The sequence below is a fragment of the Scylla paramamosain genome, chromosome 29 (genome assembly GCF_035594125.1).
Source record: "Scylla paramamosain isolate STU-SP2022 chromosome 29, ASM3559412v1, whole genome shotgun sequence".
In the NCBI taxonomy this organism is placed as follows: domain Eukaryota; kingdom Metazoa; phylum Arthropoda; class Malacostraca; order Decapoda; family Portunidae; genus Scylla; species Scylla paramamosain.
Window position 1 is genome coordinate 19,264,151 of NC_087179.1, and position 22,729 is coordinate 19,286,879.

Sequence of the window (22,729 nt, forward strand, 5' to 3'; positions counted from 1 at the left end):
TGTGTGGAGGACAGGACAGGAGGAGACCAGTAGAAAGAATGCGAAAGGCCTGGGGATGGTATGTGGAGGAGGACAGGACAAGGAGACCAGTGGAAATGCTGTGGATGGTGTGTGGAGGAGGACAGGGCAAGGAGACCAGTGGGAAGGCTGGGGAAGCTGTGTGGAGGACAGGACAAGGAGACCAGTGGGAAGGCTGGGGATGGTCTCCCTCTCTTTATCCCCCCCTCACACCAACCATAAGGGCCCAGATCATAAGATTGATGGAGGTCGGTATCAAAACTAATAAGTTTTGTTTTGTTTGCATCAATCTTAAGTCCCACGATTCAGCAACTGTATCCAGTGAATCAATATCTTTTTGCACAGTACTCATACACTGCAACACTGTGTTGAGATTCTAAGGCCTTATTAAGGGATACAATTTCAGGTCATTCGCAAATAATTTTGTTGGACACTAAATTAGTGGAGATGTGATTTATGTATATAAGGAAGAGTGTAGGTCATAACACTGAACCCTGTGGCACTCCACTAATCACTGGGTACAAAGAACTGTGCTGTCCATCCACAACAACCTCCACAGTCCTGTGAGATAGAAATGCCCTAATCCAAGAGATAACAGAACCATTAATACCCAGTGCAATAAGTTTAGTAAATAGAATCTGATAGTTAACAGTGTCAAAGGCTTTTAAGAAGTCAAAAAGAATAAGGTCAACCATATTGCCCCTGTCCATCCACTCTGAGACTGCATCATAGGTTAATAAGAGCTGATCCTCCACAGACTTATGCGAGCAAAAACCAGACTGGTTGTCATTAAGTACAAAATTGGCTTCCAGATATTCATCTGGTGCAGCAACAATTATTCGCTCTAAAGTTTTTACAGCTGACATGAGTGAGACTTACTGGACGATGACACACACACACACACACATTGAACACTCTATACAATAACCATTACTCCCACACCACAGCTTAAGGGTGACTGATCAAGAAAAGAAACATTGGCTTACAAAAATATATTGGTCACAACTTTACATCTCACTACAATCAGATCTACAGGTGCTTTGGAAGGGATCAATTATCACACACAGGTAAACTTATGATAACTCTGCCCAGTGCTTAAATATACCACACTGATATGTTTACAGTACTTATTCTTATAAAGCACTGAAATTTAAAACTAAACAAATGCATCTAAAAAAATATTGCAAGACACACTAAGTTGCAAATCAATTAGAATGTAAAAACTATCATTAATGTAAAAACTATCATTAAAGCAGCACTGGTTATGAGGGTAAGAAGATACTTTAATATTACACAGACACCAATTACCTGATGAAACTTCTGGCAGTGATTAGATCAAGGGGCTCACAGACACCAACTCCCTTCCTGACCTTACACCTCACAATACAAGAAGTAGAGCTAGGCATAAACTACTTCCATCTGTCTTAAACCCCAGAATACAGAAAGTACACACACCTCACAACACTAGTAGAAAGCTAGGTGATAATAATAAGAAAATAAAAGCAGCAGTACTTCCATCACTTTCTCTTGCCCCAGAATACAAAAAATACACACTTCACAACACAAGGAGTAGAAAGCTAGGTGTAAACTACACTACTTCCTCCCCTATCTCACATCCCAAAATACAAAAAGTATGTAGAAAACTATACATATTAATATAAATAGATGAGAATAAAGTAACATGTATATATTAACAGTTTTGTGGATGGCTGGTGGTGGTGCTGTACATGATAGAGAGGTGGCCCACAGAAGGTACTTGAGCCTTCCATCACCAGAATCTCATGCACTTTATATTTCTGCCCGGAACCATGCCAAGTCTGTTCTCCAACTAGCCAAAAACTCCTTCATTAACAGAATATGTCAAAACCTTTCAAGATCTAACTCCCCTCGTGACTTCTGCCATCTAGCCAAAAATATCTCCAATAACTTTGCTTCTTCTTCTTCTCTCCTCTATTTCAACCAGATGGCACCACTGCTATCACATCTATTTCTAAAGCTGAACTCTTCACTCAAACCTTTGCTAAAAACCCTACCTTGGACGATTCTGGGCTTGTTCCTCCCTCTCCTCCACCCTCTGACTACTTCATGCCACGTATTAAAATTCTTCGCAATGATGTTTTCCATGCCCTCGCTGGTCTAAACCCTCAGAAGGCTTATGGATCTGATGGGGTCCCTCCTATTGTTCTCCGAAAATGTGCCTCCGTGCTTGCACCTTGCCTAGTCAAACTCTTTCAGCTCTGTCTGTCAACATCTACCTTTCCTTCTTGCTGGAAGTTTGTCTACATTCAACCTGTTCCTAAAAAGGGTGACTGTTCTAATCCCTCAAACTACCGTCCTCTTGCTTTAATTTCCTGCCTATCTAAAGTTTTTGAATCTATCCTCAACAGGAAGATTCTTAAACATCTATCACTTCACAACCTTCTATCTGATCGCCAGTATGGGTTCCGTCAAGGCCGCTCTACTGGTGATCTTCTGGCTTTCCTTACTGACTCTTGGTCATCCTCTTATAGAGATTTTGGTGAAACTTTTGCTGTTGCCTTGGACATATCAAAAGCTTTTGATAGAGTCTGGCACAAAGCTTTGATTTCCAAACTATCCTCCTACAGTTTCTATCCTTCTCTCTGTAACTTCATCTCAAGTTTCCTTTCTGACCATTCTATTGCTGCTGTGGTAGACGGTCACTGTTCTTCTCCTAAATCTATTAACAGTGGTGTTCCTCAGGGTTCTGTCCTGTCACTCACTCTCTTCTTATTATTCATTAATGATCTAAACCAAACTTCTTGTCCTATCCACTCCTATGCTGATGATACCACCCTGCACTTTTCCACGTCTTTTCATCGACGTCCAACCCTTCAGGAGGTAAACATGTCACGCAGGGAAGCCACAGAACGCTTGACTTCTGATCTTTCTAAAATTTCTGATTGGAGCAGAGCAAACTTGGTATTATTCAATGCCTCAAAAACTCAATTCCTCCATCTATCAACTCGACACAACCTTCCAGACAACTATCCCCTCTTCTTCAATGACACTCAACTGTCCCCCTCTTCTACACTGAACATCCTCGGTCTGTCCTTTACTTATAATCTGAACTGGAAACTTCACTTCTCCCCTCTTCTTCAATGACACTCAACTGTCCCCCTCTTCTACACTGAACATCCTCGGTCTGTCCTTTACTTATCATCTGAACTGGAAACTTCACATCTCATCTCTAGCTAAAACAGCTTCTATGAAGTTAGGTGTTCTGAGACGTCTGCCAGTTTTTCACACCCCCCAGCTGCTAACTCTGTACAAGGACCTTATCCGTCCATGTATGGAGTATACTTCACATGTCTGGGGAGGTTCCACTCATACTGCTCTTCTAGACAGGGTGGAATCAAAAGCTTTTCCTCTCATCAACTCCTCTCCTCTAACTGACTGTCTTCAGCCTCTCTCTCACTGCTGCAATGATGCATATCTAGCTGTCTTCTACCGCTATTTTCATGCTAACTGCTCTTCTGATCTTGCTAACTGCATGCCTCCCCTCCTTCCGCAGACCCGCTGCACAAGACTTTCTTCTTTCTCTCACCCCTATTCTGTCCACCTCTCTAACACAAGAGTTGACCAGTATTCTCAATCATTCATCCCTTTCTCTGGTAAACTCTGGAACTCCCTGCCTGCTTCTGTATTTCCACCTTCCTATGACTTGAATTCCTTCAAGAGGGAGGTTTCAAGACAGTTATTCATCAATTTTTGACCACTGCTTTGACCCTTTTATGGGACTGGCATTTCAGTGGGCATTTTTTTTATTAGATTTTTGTTGCCCTTGGCCAGTGTCCTTCCTACATAAAAAAATAAATAAAAAAAATAAAAAAATAAAGACCACAGCCTGACCATCACTTGAGAACACCGGCCTTTGTCCCGAGCTTCCTAAAGCTCCTGCAGGCAAGACTTAAGTGGCAAATGTTACAGACAGGTTAACACAACATAAAAGGTAACTAATAATATCAATTCTCTTCCAGCTCAATAAATATGTTGTTTTCACTGGGTCCTTCATCTCTGTTAGCTGCTCTTTGAAAGACTTAATTAAATTAATACTTGCATATATAAACATTAAAACTAATGCACCAGCACTGTGATGGCTTTACTGACTAGCTTTTCATTTCACACACACACTGACAGACACACAATTGGCTCCAGGAAGGGCATACACACAGCTGCTGTAAGTACCAGGTTCGTACAAGTAAAATAAGAAGCTTAAGATGATCAGTGATTCTTCTGACCATTACAAGGAGAAAAATTCAAGAAACTGGTACCTAAGTAGCAATTTTTTTTTTTTTTAATCTTTTTTGCTGCCCTTGGCCAGAACCCTTCCTTAAAAATAGATACAAAATAATAACATATAAACACATCTGGTACAGATACTTAGTAGTTTCAAGTTCATTTAAATTTCATTTTAACTCACCTTACTCCCTTAGCAATGAGATGAGTACTAAAGGAGGTGGTGGGGGTGGTGGTGGTGTCAGGGGGCAGCTATCATAAGGAATCAAGATCTGAGAGGCACTGTCGCTGGTCCTCTTCCATCTCACTGAGCTTCTGGTTCAGCATCCCCACACAGGAGGTCAGCTCTGCCATCTGGGGAAGGAGTGAGGTGGTCTGATGAGTGTTGAGAGATGACATAAGCACAACACACACCAAACATTCACCACAAGCACACCACACGGTCACCACCACACACCAAAACCCTCATTTCTCACACACGTTAAGAATGCTCAAGAAGAAAGGAATTTGTTACTGTTCCATTTTGATCTCACACACACCACACATCCAGCACAACCCTTATTTCTCACACACATTAGGCTGGAATGCTCAAGGAAGGAAAGGACTGTGTCTCTGTTCTCCTTTGATCTCATGGACAATCCCCAACACTTCCTTCTGTAACAATCTCAAGTTCTTTAGCTAGAGTCTGCATCCTCCCTGACTGTTGGCAACAAGAACTGTGTTGCCTGAGATATTAGGTACCTTAAAGCTCATCTTCTCTCTTTGTTTCATATTCTTACCACTGTTCCCTCTGCCTCCTTCACCACTCCATGTATGTAGGTGTTCGATAATCAAGGCATGACATCCCTATCTTAGAGCAAGTAAATATTTATGGTCTTTATCCAATCTTTTTAATTTCCTTATATTTTCAAATTTTTCATTCTTATCTTCTTTCTTCCTGTAGTTTATTGGTGCTAGATTTATGGTACAACTATCCCTGCATGCATGTTTCTCTTCCAACAAACCACACCTATCCATCTCACTCCTTCATATATCTGCCTCTTAGCTTCTTACCTCGGGAAGCAAAGTGCCTCTTAGCCTCTCACCTCAGGAAGCAAAGACAGCATACAGGTGAATCAAAAGCATTTCATTTTATCAATTCTTCACTAACTGACCACCTTTAGCCTCTCTCTTTGCCGTAAAGTTGCATATTTTACTATTTTCAACTGATATTCTCACTCCAACTGCTCTTCTTTTCCAGCAAACTACACCTATCCATCTAACTCCCAAATCCGCCTCTCAGTCTCTCACCTCAGGAAGTGATGACTGGAATTGACTGAGGCCGTGCAGGAAGGCAGCAAACTCATTGTGCTTCCTGGTGAGTGCCTGCAGCTGAGTCTGGAGGTGTGCATGCTTGTGGGCTGGCACATTGTCCTGAAGGGCTGCCCGCTGAGCCTCCAGCTGCTCCACCTGCAGTGCTCCCAATTCCAGCTTGTGTCTCAGCTTCTTGATCAGCTTGGCATAAGTTTGAAGCTTCTGTTGGGAGTTATGATAGGTGAGGGTCTCTCCCCTGTGTGTGTGTGTGTGTGTGTGTGTGTGTGTGTGTGTTCTTACCTAATTGTCATTACAGAACTGAGTCAAGCTTGTAATGGCCTATCTTTTAAAGTTAATTTGTCATATTTATCTTTAAGGCTATGAATGTTTCCTGTACACATAACTCTGTCCACCAATGAATACTGGTGTGTGTGTGTGTGTGTGTGTGTGTGTGTGTGTGTGTGTGTGTGTGTGTGTGTGTGTGTGTGTGTGTAAACAGGGCAAGAATTAGCATTAGCAGCAAGCATCAACATTCTTTGCATCAAAATAACGTATCATCACCACCTGAACTTACAAAATAAGACTATGATTAATAGAGGCCAAACAGAAACACAAGCAATATAAAGCCTCCCCCAAAAAATGATAAAATTGGAAAATAAACACTTTTCTCTCTCACCACAACAAGTAACAAAGGTCACAGATGATTAGCTGGGTTCCTAAGACTAGTTCTCCTGTTAATAATGCAGAAATGTTGTTAATCTGTCACTAGAACCATAAAAACATTGTTAAAAATCTATCACTTCAACCAGAGCCTTTTGAAAGTAGTATAGGTGAAGCATAGAAGTGTTTTAGCATGTGGGCCAGGGACGCACATCAAAAGATTTGAGTCCAATCTTACCTGGCGGAGCAGACTGCTGTCCTCCAGGTACTTGGTACTCTTGTCTGCTAGGTATGTCTCCAAGGTGTTGATCCTGGTCCTCAACCGCTCAGCCTCCTCCTGGTGAGACATGCGGAGATCCGCCACCACCTTCACCCTGTTGGTCTGCTCCCTCTGCACTTCCTCCTTGGCTGCCTCATGCTGTCCTTGCATCTCACTCAGCCTGCAAAATATACAGGACTGAAATATCTAAGGACTGTGTAATTAGGCCTTTCACTGTGATGTGCAACTGGTCACAACACTAAAAGCACTGGAAAAAAAATACCCTCTCTCCAGATGCCCACGTCTCACACTCTTGCATCAAGAACCTTCATGTATCACAACACATGCTACAATACCCCTGACAGGCTTCTCATAGCACAGCCACTCCCCAAAACCCCAGAATATTTTGTCTTACCTCAAGCATTCCGCCTCTACCCTCCAACATCCCTAAAACACCCCACAGAAATCTCTATCACACCAAAATCCCTTAAAACACAAAGCAAACTACTTTCAAACATCTTAAGGTCCCTTCACACACCCAAAACATACCAATATACTCGCAAATACACTCAAACGCCCCAAACACACTCAAACACCCCAAAATACATTCAAATCCATTCAAAACACAATACAAAAATACCATAAAACGCACCTAAAACATTCCAAAACGAATTCAGAACAAACCAATACACCTATGACATCTCATATAATCACCAAAACATCCAATCCCCCCCAAAATATACCAAAAAACACAAAAAATACACCAGTATACCCGAAACACACCCAACACATCCCACTTTCCTACCCTTCCTCCTCCATTCCTTCTTTTTTCTTCCTCCTTTCCATTAATTTCTTATATTTTTTTCCTACTCCTACTCTTATCTGCTTGCCTCACCCCCAACATCCTTACATGATATAACTCCTGGCTTCCCCACCATCCTCCCTGCTAATGTCAAATTACTGGCACTACACCCGGGTAACTAAGGAAGCACTTCTAATGACGCTGGAGTCTGCTTCTTACTGAAGACAGGTAACGGCTGTTAAGAGAGAGAGAGAGAGAGAGAGAGAGAGAGAGAGAGAGAGAGAGAGAGAGAGAGAGAGAGAGAGAGAGAGATTTCCTTCCACACACCCACACACACCACTGGAATACTGACGACTCTACCATTAACTAACATGAAAGAACCTTAAACTCACTCTCTCTCTCTCTCTCTCTCTCTCTCTCTCTCTCTCTCTCTCTCTCTCTCTCTCTCTCTCTCTAGACCAGTCACTGGCATCTCTCTCTAAGTTCAAAGGTCAAACAAGAGGAGGCTCACTTGTCACCAATCTGCTGAAGGTTTTGGTGGAGGTCAGCATTCATGGCTTTCAGCTCCTGCACCTCAGCCTGGCAGTGGTGAAGTTCCTGCCGCAGGGATGAGGAGCTCTCCCTCTCCTGCCGCAGTAGCCTCTCCAGGTCCTCCACACTGGCCAGCCGAGCCCCTGCAACTGCTGCCTCCTTCTCCACCACCTGAAGCTTCTCCATGGTGGCCTTGAGTTGCTCTCTCAGCTCCTTCACTCGACTCTCTCGCTGGTTCTCCAGGCTCTGCACTTTGTCCTCCAGCGTCTGCAAACACACTCATGAAACAAAGACCTACACAGAAAATACAGATGAAGAAGGTAAGTTAAGTGAAAGATAGCTGAGAAATGAAAACATCCTACCAAGACTACAATTAAGTGATCAAGTGTTCCCTCTCCTTACCTTCACCTCCTGCTGTAGCTCAGCATTGTGGCGGCTCAGCTGCTGAGTGCTGGAGAGGTGTGCCTGTCTCTCCTCAGCCATGCACTTCTCTGCCTCCTTCAGTCTGGTAGCTGATCCCCCCCTCACCCGTGTCACCACAGCTCGCTCCTCTTCCAGCAGAGCAACCACCTCTGGCCACCAGAAAACAAAGTGTTTGTGTAACTGTTCACCACCAGGTGGAGTCTTGCCCCATTCACTCACATCTCAGAACACTCAAATTGGAAAGAATGTATTTGAATGAGACTGTCACAGCAAGACTAAAACCAATAGAGATGACAAGTGGCATCTATGCATCCACTATGAGGTCTGTTAATCCCTCTCTCAAGTTAATCAACAGCAGGTTATCCACAATTATGAACACGTGCAACAAGAATATGCCACACACCACACACACAGCACACTCACCATCAATACGCTTGGCAGCAGCGGCTTCCTCCTGAGCTTTCTCCTGTCTGAGCTGAGCTGCCTGTGCCTCAGCCAGAGTCAGCTGCACCTGGCAGTGCTGCTCCACCTCACTCACACGACTCTACACAGGGAGGGACAGAAGGTGCTGTGATGACTCATACACTCATTCATACAAGTTCATTCAGCCAAGATGAAATATAACATTCAAAACAGACTTAAGTCTGTTGTGTAAGATTTCACTGGCAAATAAAAACAGATATTATTTCATTCAGATCCCTTCCTTCCTCTGAGTATGACCTGAATCTTTTAGAAGATTAGCAAATCTTCTAACCATTAAAAGAAACAAAATGAAATTAAAGGGACTGGTACCTAAGTGTCTTTTTTCTTTAGTGGCCCTTGATCAATCCTTATACAGAAAAAAATAAATAAATGAATAAACAAAAAAAAAAACAAAAAAATGGAAAGATAACTGCAAGCCTGACCAACCTTGATGAGCTGATGCTGGTGCCTCTCAGTGCTGAGGGCTGCCGTCACCTCCCGCACACTGGCACGCTCCTTCTCCAGCTCCCGCTGCAGCTCTTCGCCTTCCTTGCACAGCCTCTCATTCTCTGCCCGAAGGTGTTGCTCCCTGGCCTGCCACGAAAACTTGGCCTCCTCCATTCCTTCCTCCGCTTTGGTCTTCTCTTGTTGCAATTTTTCCTGCTTCCTCATGTTGGCGGCCAGATCTTCCTCAAGTCCCTGGGTAAGGCATGTCAAGAGCTGAGTGTACAAGTAATGACCAGCTGAGTGTACAAGCAATAGAGGGTGGAGTGTAATAGAAATTTGTGGCATTTTAAATGACCAATCCAAAAGCACAACCTTAATCTTGTGCTGCAGTTTGATGTTGGTTTGGTGTAGCCGTGCCTCCTTCTCTGCATGGGTCTCCTTGAAGTCCACCAGCTGCTCCTCCACCTCCTGCAGCTGCCTCTCTGCCTCCCGCACCTGGTTGCCAGCCAATGATTCATAGATGATACAAAAGTGGTGTCTTTGCAACCTTTCTTAATAAAGGTTAATAATTCATGTATATATTTCACTAACTTTTTTCACTAACTTTATAATATGCTATACAGATTATATGCCTGTTTATCATGCTAATTGTATACTTTCCTGATGCTAATAGACAAAACACTAGCCCATTAATCTGATAAATGTCACACACATATCAGAAAGGAAGTGAACTGAGGTAACCAACAATAATCATGTGATACACTGTACATATATTTACATTATCCATCACACTAATATATTTTCTCCAATGTTCTATGGACAAAGCATCAGCACATTAAACTGACAAATATCACGTATATCAGACAGGAAACTAAGCGAGAGAACCTATCAAGTTACCAGACAATAATTAGAATTCTAATACACAATACATATCTCCTTTGAGATCCTTACTGAAGTCAATGTAGAAAAATTCAGCAGAGTACAATACACTCCCTCATGGCCAGTACTTGAATTCACACAAATGTTCAACTTACAAGCAGAAGTAACCACACACACACACACACACACACACACCTTACTTTCATACTTAAGCCTCAGTTCCTCCACCTCCCGTCCATGCCTCTCCAGTGTGGCTGCCAGCTCTGTCTTGACAAGGGCATTCTCATATCGGTAAGTGGCCAGGGAGCGGTGGAGGGGACGGCTGCCTCCCACCACCAGGGAAGGCGTGTCGGCAGCCAGGGCTTGGTCTTCCAAACTGTCTGTGCTGCTCATCTGTGAAATATTCATTGTGGAGGTTCACTTATGTCATTTTTATTTATTTGTTATTATTTTTGGCTGATAGGGCTCGCCATGATACAAGACTGATAGGGTGCTAGTGACAAGCCATACCTACACATAAATAAAAGGCCACATTCTCATTGGCACTGCTGGAAAGTGCACACTTGTTCTGTGAGTATTTGGTAAACCATTGTGTATTTGGATATTTCAGTATTTTTAAAATCTAACTCAATTTTCTGTGAACTCTGACCCCAGTGTTAGATGAAGCAATAGTGCATAAATGCCACCCTGCCTCCTGGTTATGTTATGATGTCAAGGTAGGTTAGGTCATGGGGGCTCGATGTGGGGCGTAATCCCCCACCTTTAGGTTAGGTTGGGTTTGGGAAACCATATTTTATTCACATTTGGTCCCCCAACCCAAGAATTTCTGAAAACAAATTACTTTTCCTGTAGACCTTTCTCAAAGGCCAAATTTCACTCATTTTTGCCGTCTTTGATTAAGTTTTGATTAGTTTAGGTTAGGTTAGGTTTAGATTAGTATGTAGTTTAAATTAGTTTAGTAAAGTTAGGCTTATTTGGTTTAGATTTACCGTGTCCATTAATTTCACTGCTGACCGTTGTGTTGAGACCACAACTAGTAGGCAAAGGTTATTTCCATACCTGACATCCCCGTACAACACTGAAATAACATTAGAACTAGGATAACGAGGTGGCAGAGAGTACAAAGCGTCTTCACCAGGGCGATAACAGCTATGAAGGGTCTAAACTTTTGAAAATTATTACAAAAGCGGAGGCTATACTCTCAACGGAGCAGAATGGACAGGTAAAAAGCCATATATGTATGAAAATATGAGAAAGACGTGCCTGACCTTACCTCCCAACTACCGATGGCCACAAGCTGCATGATCTTGATCTTGATGGTACAGGTGGCACAGGATCACTCCTGAGTCAGGTCTTTGGATCGGCAACTCCTGTAGAAAGGGGAAAAAAAAGAGAAACGAACAGCATCCTCTATCCTAATTGTTCATACACCTGGCACGCCACATTCTCTCCAGAAACTCTTTCACCGCCTCAATCATCCTTTCATTCGCCTCTCTACACAGTCCCAGCAACAACACCATCCACTCTTTTCCCGTCTCCACTCTTTCATTCCTATCATGCCCTAACTCAGTCAGTATCACTTGCATCATCTCATTCCTGTCTCTGGCATACTGCACACACTCCAGCACCACATGTTCCACCGTCTCATCCTCTCCCATGTCACACATCTGGCACACAATGCTGCGGGACTCAGACCACCTGTAACTCCTTGCATTCATATCCATACACTGTGCCCTCGCTCGGAAGAGAAGATCACCGCCCAGGCTTCCATCATACCACCTTTCATACCTCGGGGCCTCTTTCTCCTTGTACCATTCCAGGGTCTTCTTTCTTTCCATCTCATTCTTCCATTTATTCAGTCCCACACATTTCACTTCTTTGTCTATCTCATTCTTCCATTTTCTCACATCCCATTCGGCTCCCACTCTGCATCCTCTTGTTACCACCCATTCACGCTCAATTTGATTCCTACCAGCCATTCTTATCGCCCACACAACTTGCAATCCATTCCTGTCTGTCATTCTCATGCATCTCTTCTTCCATTTGCTTCCACTTTCATTCCACAGGTACACCTTCCTTGCTATTCTTGCATCATCCATTCTCTCAAGCCTAATTTTGTACCTAAGTGTGGCTTTTGTCAGTCTTTCTCTGAAGGTGCTCCATCCCATGTCACTTCTCAAGGCTTCAACTGCTGTGCACCTCGGTGCACTCAGTGCCATCCTTGCTACTCTATTCTGGCCCACTTCTAACTTATCAATTTCACTTTCATTCCATGCAATCACATCCATACCATACATTATACATGGCACAGCCACACTCTTCCACACTTCTCTCAACACATCATACTTACTTGCTCTCATCCTTGCCGCGCTTCCCAGTCGACCTACCCACTGGTTTACCATACTTATCTTTTCATTCTTTGCCTTTGCACACCCACTAGGACTCATCCACATCCCTAAGTACTTGTATTCTTGCACCTGTCTCAACTCATTCTCTCCAAGTCTCCATACCACATTACTTTCATCCTCTGACTTATTCACAATCATTACTTTGCTTTTCTCACTGCTAAACCTTACTCCAAAGTCTTTACCATAGCCATCCACCACATCCAACAAACTTTGAAGCTCATCTGCCGATTCACTCATAACAATTACGTCATCTGCATAAAGGAGCACACATACTTTATCATTCCCCACACTTACCCCTACATTCATTTCTCTCATCCTGGCTGCTAGCTCCTCTGTATACAGGCTAAAAAGGGTTGGTGACAATATACAGCCCTGCCTAACTCCTCTCTCAATCTTCACCCAGTCTGTTTCTATGTCTCCTAGTCTGTATCTAGCTCTTGTGTCCACATACATACTTTGCACTATGTTAACTAGCTTTGCACTCAATCCAATCTTTTCTAAGACTCTACCTAGCATTTGTCTGTGGCCTCCCTGATTCCCTCCTTCTCTGTTATAACTACACCCTCCACTTTTAGACTCTCTACACCAACACTGCCTGACATATTCTCACCTCTCATGAACTTATATCATTCACGGCCACCTTCCATACCTTTCTCCCTTAAAGATTGAATCACACTCCTTTCACTCTTCACTTTAGCATTCATTATCATTCGTCTTGTCAACCGCTGCTGCTTCACATACGCTGCCCATGCATTCTGATATTCATTCTCTGCCTCATCGCTTTCATGCCTCTTTTTCTTCAGCCATCTACACTGTCTACTCATTCTCTTTCGCTCCTTCCTAGCCGCTCTGATTTCATCATTCCACCAAAGTTTACATACATTCTTTCTTCTACCTACTCTCACGAACCTTATCTGGTTCTCAGCAGCACCCCTCACGTCCTCAACCAGTTTCTCATTCAGATGCTCCACGTCATGTCAGAGTTTATTTTGGATCTTGATTTTTATCTTGATTCTACAGGTGGCTAAGGATTACTCCTTATAGCTGCAGGCCTTTGTATCGGCAGTTTCTGTGAGGAGGCGAGGACTATAAAAAGAGAAGGCAAACAGGAAAACAATCAGTATCTCTTACACCACTAGTCCTTACATTTAGCTCGTCATTTTTTTTCAGGAACATTTTCACAGCCTCAATTATCCTTTCATTCGCCTCTCCACATGGTCCCAGCAGCACCACCATCCATTCCCTTCCTGTCTTCTCCACTTTGACATTCCCCAGTTTCCTAAGCATCACTTGCATCATCTCATCTCTGTCTCTGCCCCACACTGTTCACCCCCCAAGTAATATACCTCCTCGCCTTCCCACTACCCACTCCTTACGTGACATAACCCCTTGCTTCCCCACTGCCCATATAATGTAACTCCTGGTTTCTCCACCTTCCTGTCCGCTAATGTCACCCACTGGCACCACACTCAAGTAACCAACCAATAACCACTTTAAGTATTAATAACGCTGCTGTCTGCTCGTTACAGTAGTCACGGCTGTCATGAGAGAGAGAGAGAGAGAGAGAGAGAGAGAGAGAGAGAGAGAGAGAGAGAGAGAGAGAGAATAGCCCAAGAGAGAAACGCTAATCATCAAACGATACCAAGAATAATGACACTTAAACCTTAATCGTACCACAGCATAATCGAGCAACAGGGTTCACTGCCACTGCACAACAAAGGCTAGTCAGTATTGAGGGTACAGTTTTAGAGGCAGGTGAGCGAGAGCCGTAACACTCAATACGCAGGTGAACGCTGGGTTGGCAGGCCGCTCAGTCACCCCAAGATCCTATAGGTGATACATGTGCGCCCGCGGTCTCTCACCTCCTCGCACCTGCCAGCCCTGCCCCGCCTCTCTTGTGACTAGCAATTTTGTGAGGGATATACGTGAAGAGAGAGAAGATTATCAATATTCATACAAGCAACGGGGACTGATTATACTTCATGATGAACGTTAGTATACTGTGTGTGTGTGTGTGTGTGTGTGTGTGTGTGTGTGGAAGACGAGGAGTGTACGAGTGGTTAGATATGATAGTTTGTGTTTGTCTGGTTGTTTGTGTGAGTGTGTTTATGTACGGGGAAGTGGAGAAGAGGGTTAGGGTGATGGGAATGTTGTGGTTACGAGTGTGGTGATGGTAAGGGATGAATGAACAAGTGAGTGGCTGAGTGAGTGAATGAGAGAGAAAGGAAGTGAGTGAGTAAGGGATGGAGGGGAGAAAAGGGTGAACGTGCAAGTTGGTGGGTGAACGAGGTAGCGATTGGATGAATAAGAGACATAATGAGTGGCTGAGTGAGTGAATAAATAAGTAGGTGAGTTGGTGAGTGAGTAAGTGAGTGAGTGGTGCAGTTAAATATTTCACGAGGTTATAGTTACGAGTATTGATTCAAAAACATTTCCATGGCACTCACTTACGTATGTTCAATGTACGAGTATTATTGCTTCTCTCCCACCACCACCACCACCACGACAATAACTCTTGGGAACACCGGATCAATGAAAACTATTGGACACATTGTGACTGCTGTGGGTCAGGTAGAAAGTTGGAGACGCATGAAATTAAGAAAGAGAAGAAAAAGCGTGGATAGGTGGACATGTAAACAGGAAGGCTTGAATTTCAGGAAGTAAAGTAAATAATAATAATAATAATAATAATAATAAATGATTTATTATTCAGGCAGTTAACAAACTGAAAATGTACAGAGGGGGTGGGGAAATACTTAACATTAATCCTAAAGCTAAGTCTAATCTAGAAGGGAAATACTATTGATTGATGGCTCGCACCATGGTGGGAATCGCGCTGTGTGTGTGTGTGTGTGTGTGTGTGTGTGAGACAGAGACAGAGAGAGAGAGAGAGAGAGAGAGAGAGAGAGAGAGAGAGAGAGTGTTTGGAGTAAGGAAAAGAAACCTAAATAGGCGAATTCTGGGAAAGTATTGGTAAATGTGAGTTTATACGCCATGTTTGCCTGTGTGAATTATTTAGTCCATCTCTTGTGTGTTAGTTGGAGCTACGTACGTACTACCACATACTACTAGCCACTCGTACAGAGCAATGCTGAGGAGAGAGCGTGGTCACAATCCACCGCAAGACTTACATGTCACAGAAAACGCGTATTCCGAGCAACACAAACTCAGCTCGGCATCACATCACAGCGATACTTATTGAAATTTTATTTTTTCATCTTTTTTCCTCCGTGGGTTTGATGCAGCGAGAGTCTTTCGGATTGACTTTATATTATTCCAGTATGTTGTTTATTGGTCATTTTGTGTTGAGTGGTGCTGCCTTGTTTGGAGAACTGAGCCTCACTGTTGTGGAAACGTGAGACAAACAGACACACATCCACATAGACACGCAGACAGATCTAGACCTCTTGGTGATCTGAGTACGCCACCATCACCACTACCACTACCACCGCGAACACCAGCACCAACATCACTACTGCTAGTACTACTACTTCTAACACTTCTGCTAATAATAATAATACTATTGTAGTAGTGGTGATAACGGTGGTAGTAGTGTTAGCGCTGTTGCTCCTAAACACACAGACACACACCTAGCCCACACCCCCACTTGATCACTAACCCCACACAAACATACCATAACAATCATTCCCCTCAAAAAGATAATAATAATAATAAGCAAGCCACACCAGCAGCAACAGCAGCAGGAGGAGAAACCGATAAAGAACAGGATGAAAATTTGAGTGAACACATACGACACGAGGCACCAATGAAAAAGTTACATGAGTCTGGAAGCAATAAATCTGGAACTTTGCTGTGGCTCCTCCTTTGCATGATATTACGGCAAGTGTTTCCAGCAGCGAGTCTGGAAGAAAGGAGAGAGAGAGAGAGAGAAAAGAAAAAGTGGGTGGAGGAGAAGCAGGAGAAGGAGGAGGAGAATGATAAGAATACGGATGATAAAAGAGCAAACAAGAATGATTAATGAGTAAAGGAGGCGACGTAAGGAGAATCTATAAGCACTAAAAAAAAAAAAAAAGGAAAGAATGTTAATTTCAAGAATGCTGGGGATGGAAACACCAAGAAGAATGATTAATGACAGAAAAAAAAAACAAATAAAAAAAAAGACCTCAAAAGATACGTAGGCCTGAAACAAAAAAAAACAAAAAAAATGAGAAGGATACGAATAAGAAAAACGAGGTGGAGGAGGGAAAAGGAGAATGGTGATAAAATATGATAAAGGGAGCGAAAAGGCAAGAGTGATTAATTATATAAGAAAGGAGACTTAAACAGAGACTGGGGCCCAGAGAGAGAGAGAGAGAGAGAGAGAGAGAGAGAGAGAGAGAGAGAGAGAGAGAGAGAGAGAGAGAGAGAGAGAGAGAGAGAGAGAGAGAGAGAGAGAGAGAGAGAGAGAGAGATGAAAACGAGGAAAAAAATGACATTGAATAAAAAAGTTTAGGTAATGAAGAAACACGCAAAAAAAAAAAAAAATCGATACATAAAAATAATGAAATAAAAAAGAAGATGGATAATAATAAAATAAGAATCAAGAAGGACAATAGGATGAGGAGGCGGAGGAGGAGGAAGAGGAGGAGGAGGATAATAAAGAAAACAGGGAATGAAATAAACAAAAAAGAACAGCAAGCAGCGGCGATTAACAAGAAGTGGATAAAAAAAAAAGAATATTTGAATTACAATTGAAGGAAAAAAAAAGTAATACGGAAAAAAAAATAAATAATACCGAATGCAAAGCGACACGTTTTCCGTAGAGAGAGAGAGAGAGAGAGGAGAGAGAGAGAGAGAGAGAGAGAGAGAGAGAGGAGAGAGGAGAGAGAGAGAGAGAGAGAGAGAGAGAGAGAGAAGAGGAGAGAGAGAGAGAGAGAGAAATATTATCACAAAAGAAAGAGAAAAACAAGAAAGAAACACATGAATAGCTGAACCGGAAAAAGAAACGCACCAAAAATACACACATACACACACACATACACACTCACCTTTCCACTCAAACCTTTAAAAAACAAAATTGTATCAGCGTGTGGGTTGGCATTGTCCTTTAAAAAAGAACCTGCAACATAAAGCCGCTATTTCATATCCCAGTTTCCCTGTAATAAGACCCTTGCTGAATAATGTTTTCCCATAGCCCATGCCAAGCCCCACACCAGCCCACCCCACCTCTTCCACCAGTACGCAAGGAGGCCCCAGTATACAAGTAAACAGTACCCGATTGAACCAGTATGTGTGTAGAACCATTAGGTAGACAATTTAGTAAGGAAGCTAGTGTACTAATGGGCTGGTACATAAGAAGACTGGGAAAGGGCTGGGAGGAAAAGGAGCAAGATGAAGAGGAGGAGAAAAAGGAGAAGAAATAGACATGAAGCGTTTGTTTTCAGTAAATGACACGGAAAAACGAGACGAGGAGGAGGAAGACTAAAGAAAAAAAAAAAAACGATGTGAAGTAAATGAGGGAAAAGAAAGGAAGAGGAGGAGGTAATAATTGCGAAAAGTTAGAAAACGAAAAAGAAGAACAAGAACGAAAACAAGACAGAGGACAAAAAGGAAAATAGACATATCAAAGAACATATTAAGGAAGCAAGAACAAAGAGCAAGAGAAGAAGAAAGAAAAGGAGAAGGAGGAGTAAACACAAAGGAAGAACCAGCAGCAGATATATCACCCTCATACTTGGCTATGATAATCTACACTATCTAGTCGTAATCTAAATTGAGGGACGCCGAATTGTGGAGAGGAAAGACACAGGAGACAAGAAGAAATGCGGAAGAGGAGGAAGAGGACGGAGGAGCAGAAGTAAGATAAGAAAAGAATACGATTATAGGAGGAAAGAAGAGGAAACTGGAGAAAGGAAGAGGAGGAAGAAGAGAAACGAGGAAAAAGAAGAAGAGGAAGGAAGAGGAGGAAGAAAAAAAAATGGAAAGGAAAGGAGGAAGAGGAGAAAGAAGAAGAGGAGGGGGAGGAGGAGGAAGAGGAAGCGGAGGAGGAAAAAATGGCAAGGGAAGGAGGAGAAGGAGGAGGAGGAAGAGCAGAAGTAAAAAAAAAAAAAATTAAATTAAATGGAAAGGAAAGAAAAAAAAGAACATACGAAAAACTAGACAAGAAAACAACAACAACAACAACAACAACAACAACAACACACACACACACACACACGTACAATTTATACGAGATCTGTATCAGCACTCTGTCGCCTTGAACCTTCCGAACTTCTGTCTTTCCCTCCCTTCTGATCCCACGAGACCCCAGAACCCCACACACGCTCGCTCTCTCGCTCTCTCTCTCTCTCTCTCTCTCTCCTCTCTCTCTCTCTCTCTCTCTCTCTCTCTCCTCTCTCTCTCTCTCTCTCTCAGCGTTAACCATTTACTCGTCCTTTCACAGAACTGTCTTTCAATGCATTCCTTGGGTAAATATTTTATTGGAGGAAGGGGAGGAGGAGGAGGAAGAGGAGGAGGAGGAGAAGGTGGAGGTGGATAAAGGAGGAGGAGGAGGAGGAAGAGGAAGCACGTGACATAATACCAGAAAAAAATGGAAACAAAACATCAGGCATTATTTACTAAGAGAGAGAGAGAGAGAGAGAGAGAGAGAGAGAGAGAGAGAGAGAGAGAGAGAGTCAACAAAAGTAATTTCGTCTTTGTTTTTTTTAAGTATATCATGAAATATTACTCTTAGTATGTGTGTGTGTGTGTGTGTGTGTGTGTGTGTGTGTGTGTGTGTGTGTGTGTGTGTGTGTGTCCGGCTCGATCTCATTGATTAACTATAATACTGACGGCCAATCACGCACGCACACACACACACACACACACACACACACACACACACGCGCGCGCGCGCGCACCCCCCTCCCCCTCTCTCTCTCTCTCTCTCTCTCTCTCTCTCTCTCTCTCTCTCTCTCTCTCTCTCACCTGTAATTAGGGTCACCTTGTTGAGTGCACGCTTGAGAAAATGGCACGACGTATCCACTGGGGTTGTTTTTGTGGCCAAGGTCGAAAGGGGGCGTGGAGAGGGAAGGCGGTATCATCATCATCATCATCATTATCATCATATTCACCATTATTATTATTGTTGTTGTTGTTGTTGTTGTTGTTATGGTAGGAGTGTACGTAATGGTAGTGGTAGTAGTAGCAGTAGTAGTAGCAGTTGTAAGGATAATAGTAGGAGGTGGAGAAGGACGACGAAGAGGAGGAGGAGGAGGAGGAGGAGGAGGAGGAGGAGGAGGAGAAGGAGGAGAAGGAAGAACACTAAAGAACAAGCAGCATTTGACTTGTTGGCCCTAAGGAGGCTATTTGTGATAAGCTACAGTGTCAATTCTAACGTAAGAGACAGAGGAGAAGGAGGAGAACTACATAAGAATATAAAGGAAAAACAAACAACAAGAGACCTTTAGATCCTCGCGTGGCTGACTGGGGAGGAGGAGGAGGAGTGGTAGCAGTAGTAGTGGTAGTAGTGGTGGCGGCAGTGGTGGTTGTGGTGGTAATGGTGGCGGTGGTCGTAACATGAATGTTTGATGAAGCGAAACTGGACCCCTACATTAGTTATTCACGGGAGTCCTGAATTAACCCTCCTCCTCCTCCTCCTCCTCCTCCTCCTCCTCCTCCTCCTCCTCCTCCTCCTCCCGTCACAGAAGGACTACGAGGAAAAAGGAAAACATGCACACTTCTTGAAAACACTGAATTGCAACACGAGGGGACTGGAGGCCACGAGTAGAAGTAGTAGTAGTAGTAGTAGAAGTAGTAGTAGTAGTAGTAGTAGTAGTAGACAAGACATTATAACTCTGCTTTCAATATACTGTGAAAAAAGTTATGAATTTAGAAAAAAAAATTTCATATATGTATTTTTCTTCCAATTACTCTCTCATTAGTTCTCCTCGTCCTCCTCTTCCTCTTCCTCTTCCACTTCCTCTTCCTCTTTCTCCTCCTCCTCCTCCTCCTCCTCCTCCTTCTCCTCCTCCTTCTCGTCCTTGTGCTCTTCCCCCAAGTGGCCAGGTGATGTACGGGACAGGAATGGCCAGCTGCAGTGTTGGTGGCCGTCAAATCCTTTCGTCAGTATGGAAATGTGGCGAGCGTGTGTGGGACGCGGCGTGTCCTTCGTGGCCTTCTGCTGCGTCCTCCTTCCTTCCCTGCTTCCCTCCTTTCTTCCTTCCATCCTTCCTTCCTGTCTTTCCTCCGTCCTTTCCTCTCTTTCAGTTTTCTCTTCAGTGTCCACTTATTCTTGGTCTCCTTTCTTTCCCTTATTCTCTCTCTCCCTCTCTCCCTCTCTCTCTCTCTCTCTCTCTCTCTCTCTCTCTCTCTCTCTCTCTCTCCGCAGTCCACTTATCCTCACGCCATCTCTCCTTCCTTCTCTTCCTCCTCTATTCCTTCTTTCCTTCCTTCCTTCTTTCTTTCACTCACTCATTCTTCACTCCCTGCCTCCCTTCCTCTTTCTCTTCTTTCTCCATTCTCTTCTTTTGTTTCTTCTTCTCTATCTGTCTCTCTCTCTCTCTCTCTCTCCCTTTCTCTCCCTCCCTTTCTCTACCTCCCTCTTCCTTCGTGTTTCTCTCCATTGTATCTCCTCCTTTATATATCTTTTTTCTTTTCCTCCCTTATTTCTTCCTCCCTTTCTTTCTCCTTCCTTTCTCTCCTCTTTTCTCCTTCCAGCACCGTAACTCTTTTCATCATCCACTTATTCTCTCACACACGCCACCTCTTCTTCCTTCTTTCCTTCCTCTCTTCTTTCCCTCTCTCGTTTTTTCGTTCTATCTTCTCTTCTCCTTATTCCGTCCCCCTCTCTCTCTCTCTCTCTCTCCCTATCAGCTACTTATTCTCACTCGCACCCAGTATCCTTCCTTCCTTCCTTCTTTCTTTCCTTCCTTCTTTTTTTCCTTCCTTTCTTCCATCTTTTCCTTTATCCCTTCATTTACTTATTAATTTCCTACCTCCCCTTCACCCTCTTTCTTTTTATTCCTTCCGTCCCTACCTTCTCTCCCTTCGCACCTCTCTCTCTCTCTCTCTCTCTCTCTCTCTCTCTCTCTCTCTCTCTCTCTCTCTCTCTAGACTGTTCCCACTTATTCTTTAAATTTCTCTTTATATTTTCTCTCTCTCTCCCTCTTCTGTCCCTTCGCAGTTAATTTGTTCACATATTATTCCCTCCATTCCTTCTCTCCCTTTCTCATTTCTTCCCTTTCTCTGTTTCCTAGCTATTCATTTCCTTTGTTCTTTCCCTTCTTTCGTTTCTCCCTTTGTTCCTTCTTTCCATCCTTCTTCTTTCCTTTCCTTCATCTATACAGCCATCCCATACTCTCTCCTTTCTTCCCTGTCACTCCTTCCTTTCCTTACTTTCTTCTTCTCTTTCCAATTCTCCTTCCACTATTCTCTATATTCATCCCATTCTTCTTTCTCTCCTTCTGTCCTTCCCTACGTTTTTCTGTAGCTAACGTCAACTAATCTAAACTAACCCAATATGTAGAATCATTGCATGAAATTTGAATACATAGTTTCCTCGATAAAACAATAATCAGGCCTCTTTGTTTGGTGAATTGCACTCTTGTATGTAACTAACATCCGATAGCCGAGGTTAATATGCTGTCTGTGCAGTGTGAATGGGGAAACGTAAGCTGGGCATTAATGGTTATAAATACGATACTCTAGTGGTCCTGTGGAGTGCCGTGTCTTTGGATAAATATTGGTTGTTATTGAATGAACGCAATGATTTTCTCTGCCGTCACCACCTGTTTAGACACGTACGCAGACAGGCAGACAGACAGACAGACACACAGATAGTTTATTGACGACAATGTACAATAATGTCGATCATAATACGACAAATGTACAATAATGTCGATCATAATAAAGTGCAAAAGAGTGCAAAAGAACAAAATATATGTATACAAGAAAATATGATTACCGATAACGACACACACACACACACACACACTGACGCACGAGAGAGAGAGAGAGAGAGAGAGAGAGAGAGAGAGAGAGAGAGAGAGAGAGAGAGAGAGAGAGAGAGAGAGAGAGAGAGAGAGAGAGAGAGATTGCTTTGGTTTGCACCCCATGAAAAAAAAAAGTTTCAGAAGTCAGTCATCAAAGGGGCGGCGCTTCGGAAACAAGTCAGGTGTGCACTGGTAACACATCCGACACACTTAACACACCTGACACACACTTACACACCTGACGTCCTTACCTGTCATTGATTGGTTCACCTGAGTGTTGGGAATGCGGCTCGAGAGGCGACCTCCTCCTCCTCCTCCTCCTCCTCCTCCTCCTCCTCCTCTTCTTCCTCCTCCTCCTCCTCCTCCTCCTCCTCCTCCA

At 43.3% G+C, this 22,729-nt stretch overlaps 2 protein-coding genes across 6 annotated transcripts in view; one reads left to right on the plus strand and one right to left on the minus strand.

The window, feature by feature from the left end:
- Positions 1–995: 995 nt before the first annotated feature.
- LOC135115574 (myosin-9-like) overlaps positions 996–22,729 on the minus strand; it is a 39,956-nt gene continuing 18,222 nt past the window's right edge. Inside the window, exons 2-12 of one of the 4 annotated variants that reach the window (XM_064032489.1) lie at positions 13,349–13,508; positions 11,305–11,401; positions 10,227–10,424; positions 9,525–9,647; positions 9,153–9,404; positions 8,667–8,787; positions 8,223–8,392; positions 7,801–8,087; positions 6,467–6,668; positions 5,566–5,790; positions 996–4,629 (exon numbers count right to left, since the gene is read on the minus strand). In XM_064032489.1, coding sequence (XP_063888559.1) covers positions 4,531–4,629; positions 5,566–5,790; positions 6,467–6,668; positions 7,801–8,087; positions 8,223–8,392; positions 8,667–8,787; positions 9,153–9,404; positions 9,525–9,647; positions 10,227–10,424; positions 11,305–11,334 — 1,707 coding nt within the window. In that variant the 5' untranslated portion in view covers positions 11,335–11,401; positions 13,349–13,508 and the 3' untranslated portion in view covers positions 996–4,530. Of the gene's footprint in view, positions 4,630–5,565; positions 5,791–6,466; positions 6,669–7,800; positions 8,088–8,222; positions 8,393–8,666; positions 8,788–9,152; positions 9,405–9,524; positions 9,648–10,226; positions 10,425–11,020; positions 11,224–11,304; positions 12,917–13,348; positions 13,509–22,729 lie in introns of those variants that run through there. The other 3 variants (XM_064032488.1, XM_064032490.1, XM_064032491.1) reach the window with 3 other exon arrangements.
- LOC135115576 (C-type lectin domain family 2 member L-like) overlaps positions 14,211–22,729 on the plus strand; it is a 63,291-nt gene continuing 54,772 nt past the window's right edge. The window contains exon 1 of one of the 2 annotated variants that reach the window (XM_064032494.1): positions 14,211–14,430. The gene's annotated coding sequence lies outside the window, so the exon portion shown is untranslated. The remainder of the gene's footprint in view (positions 14,431–22,729) is intronic. The other variant, XM_064032492.1, reaches the window with a different exon arrangement.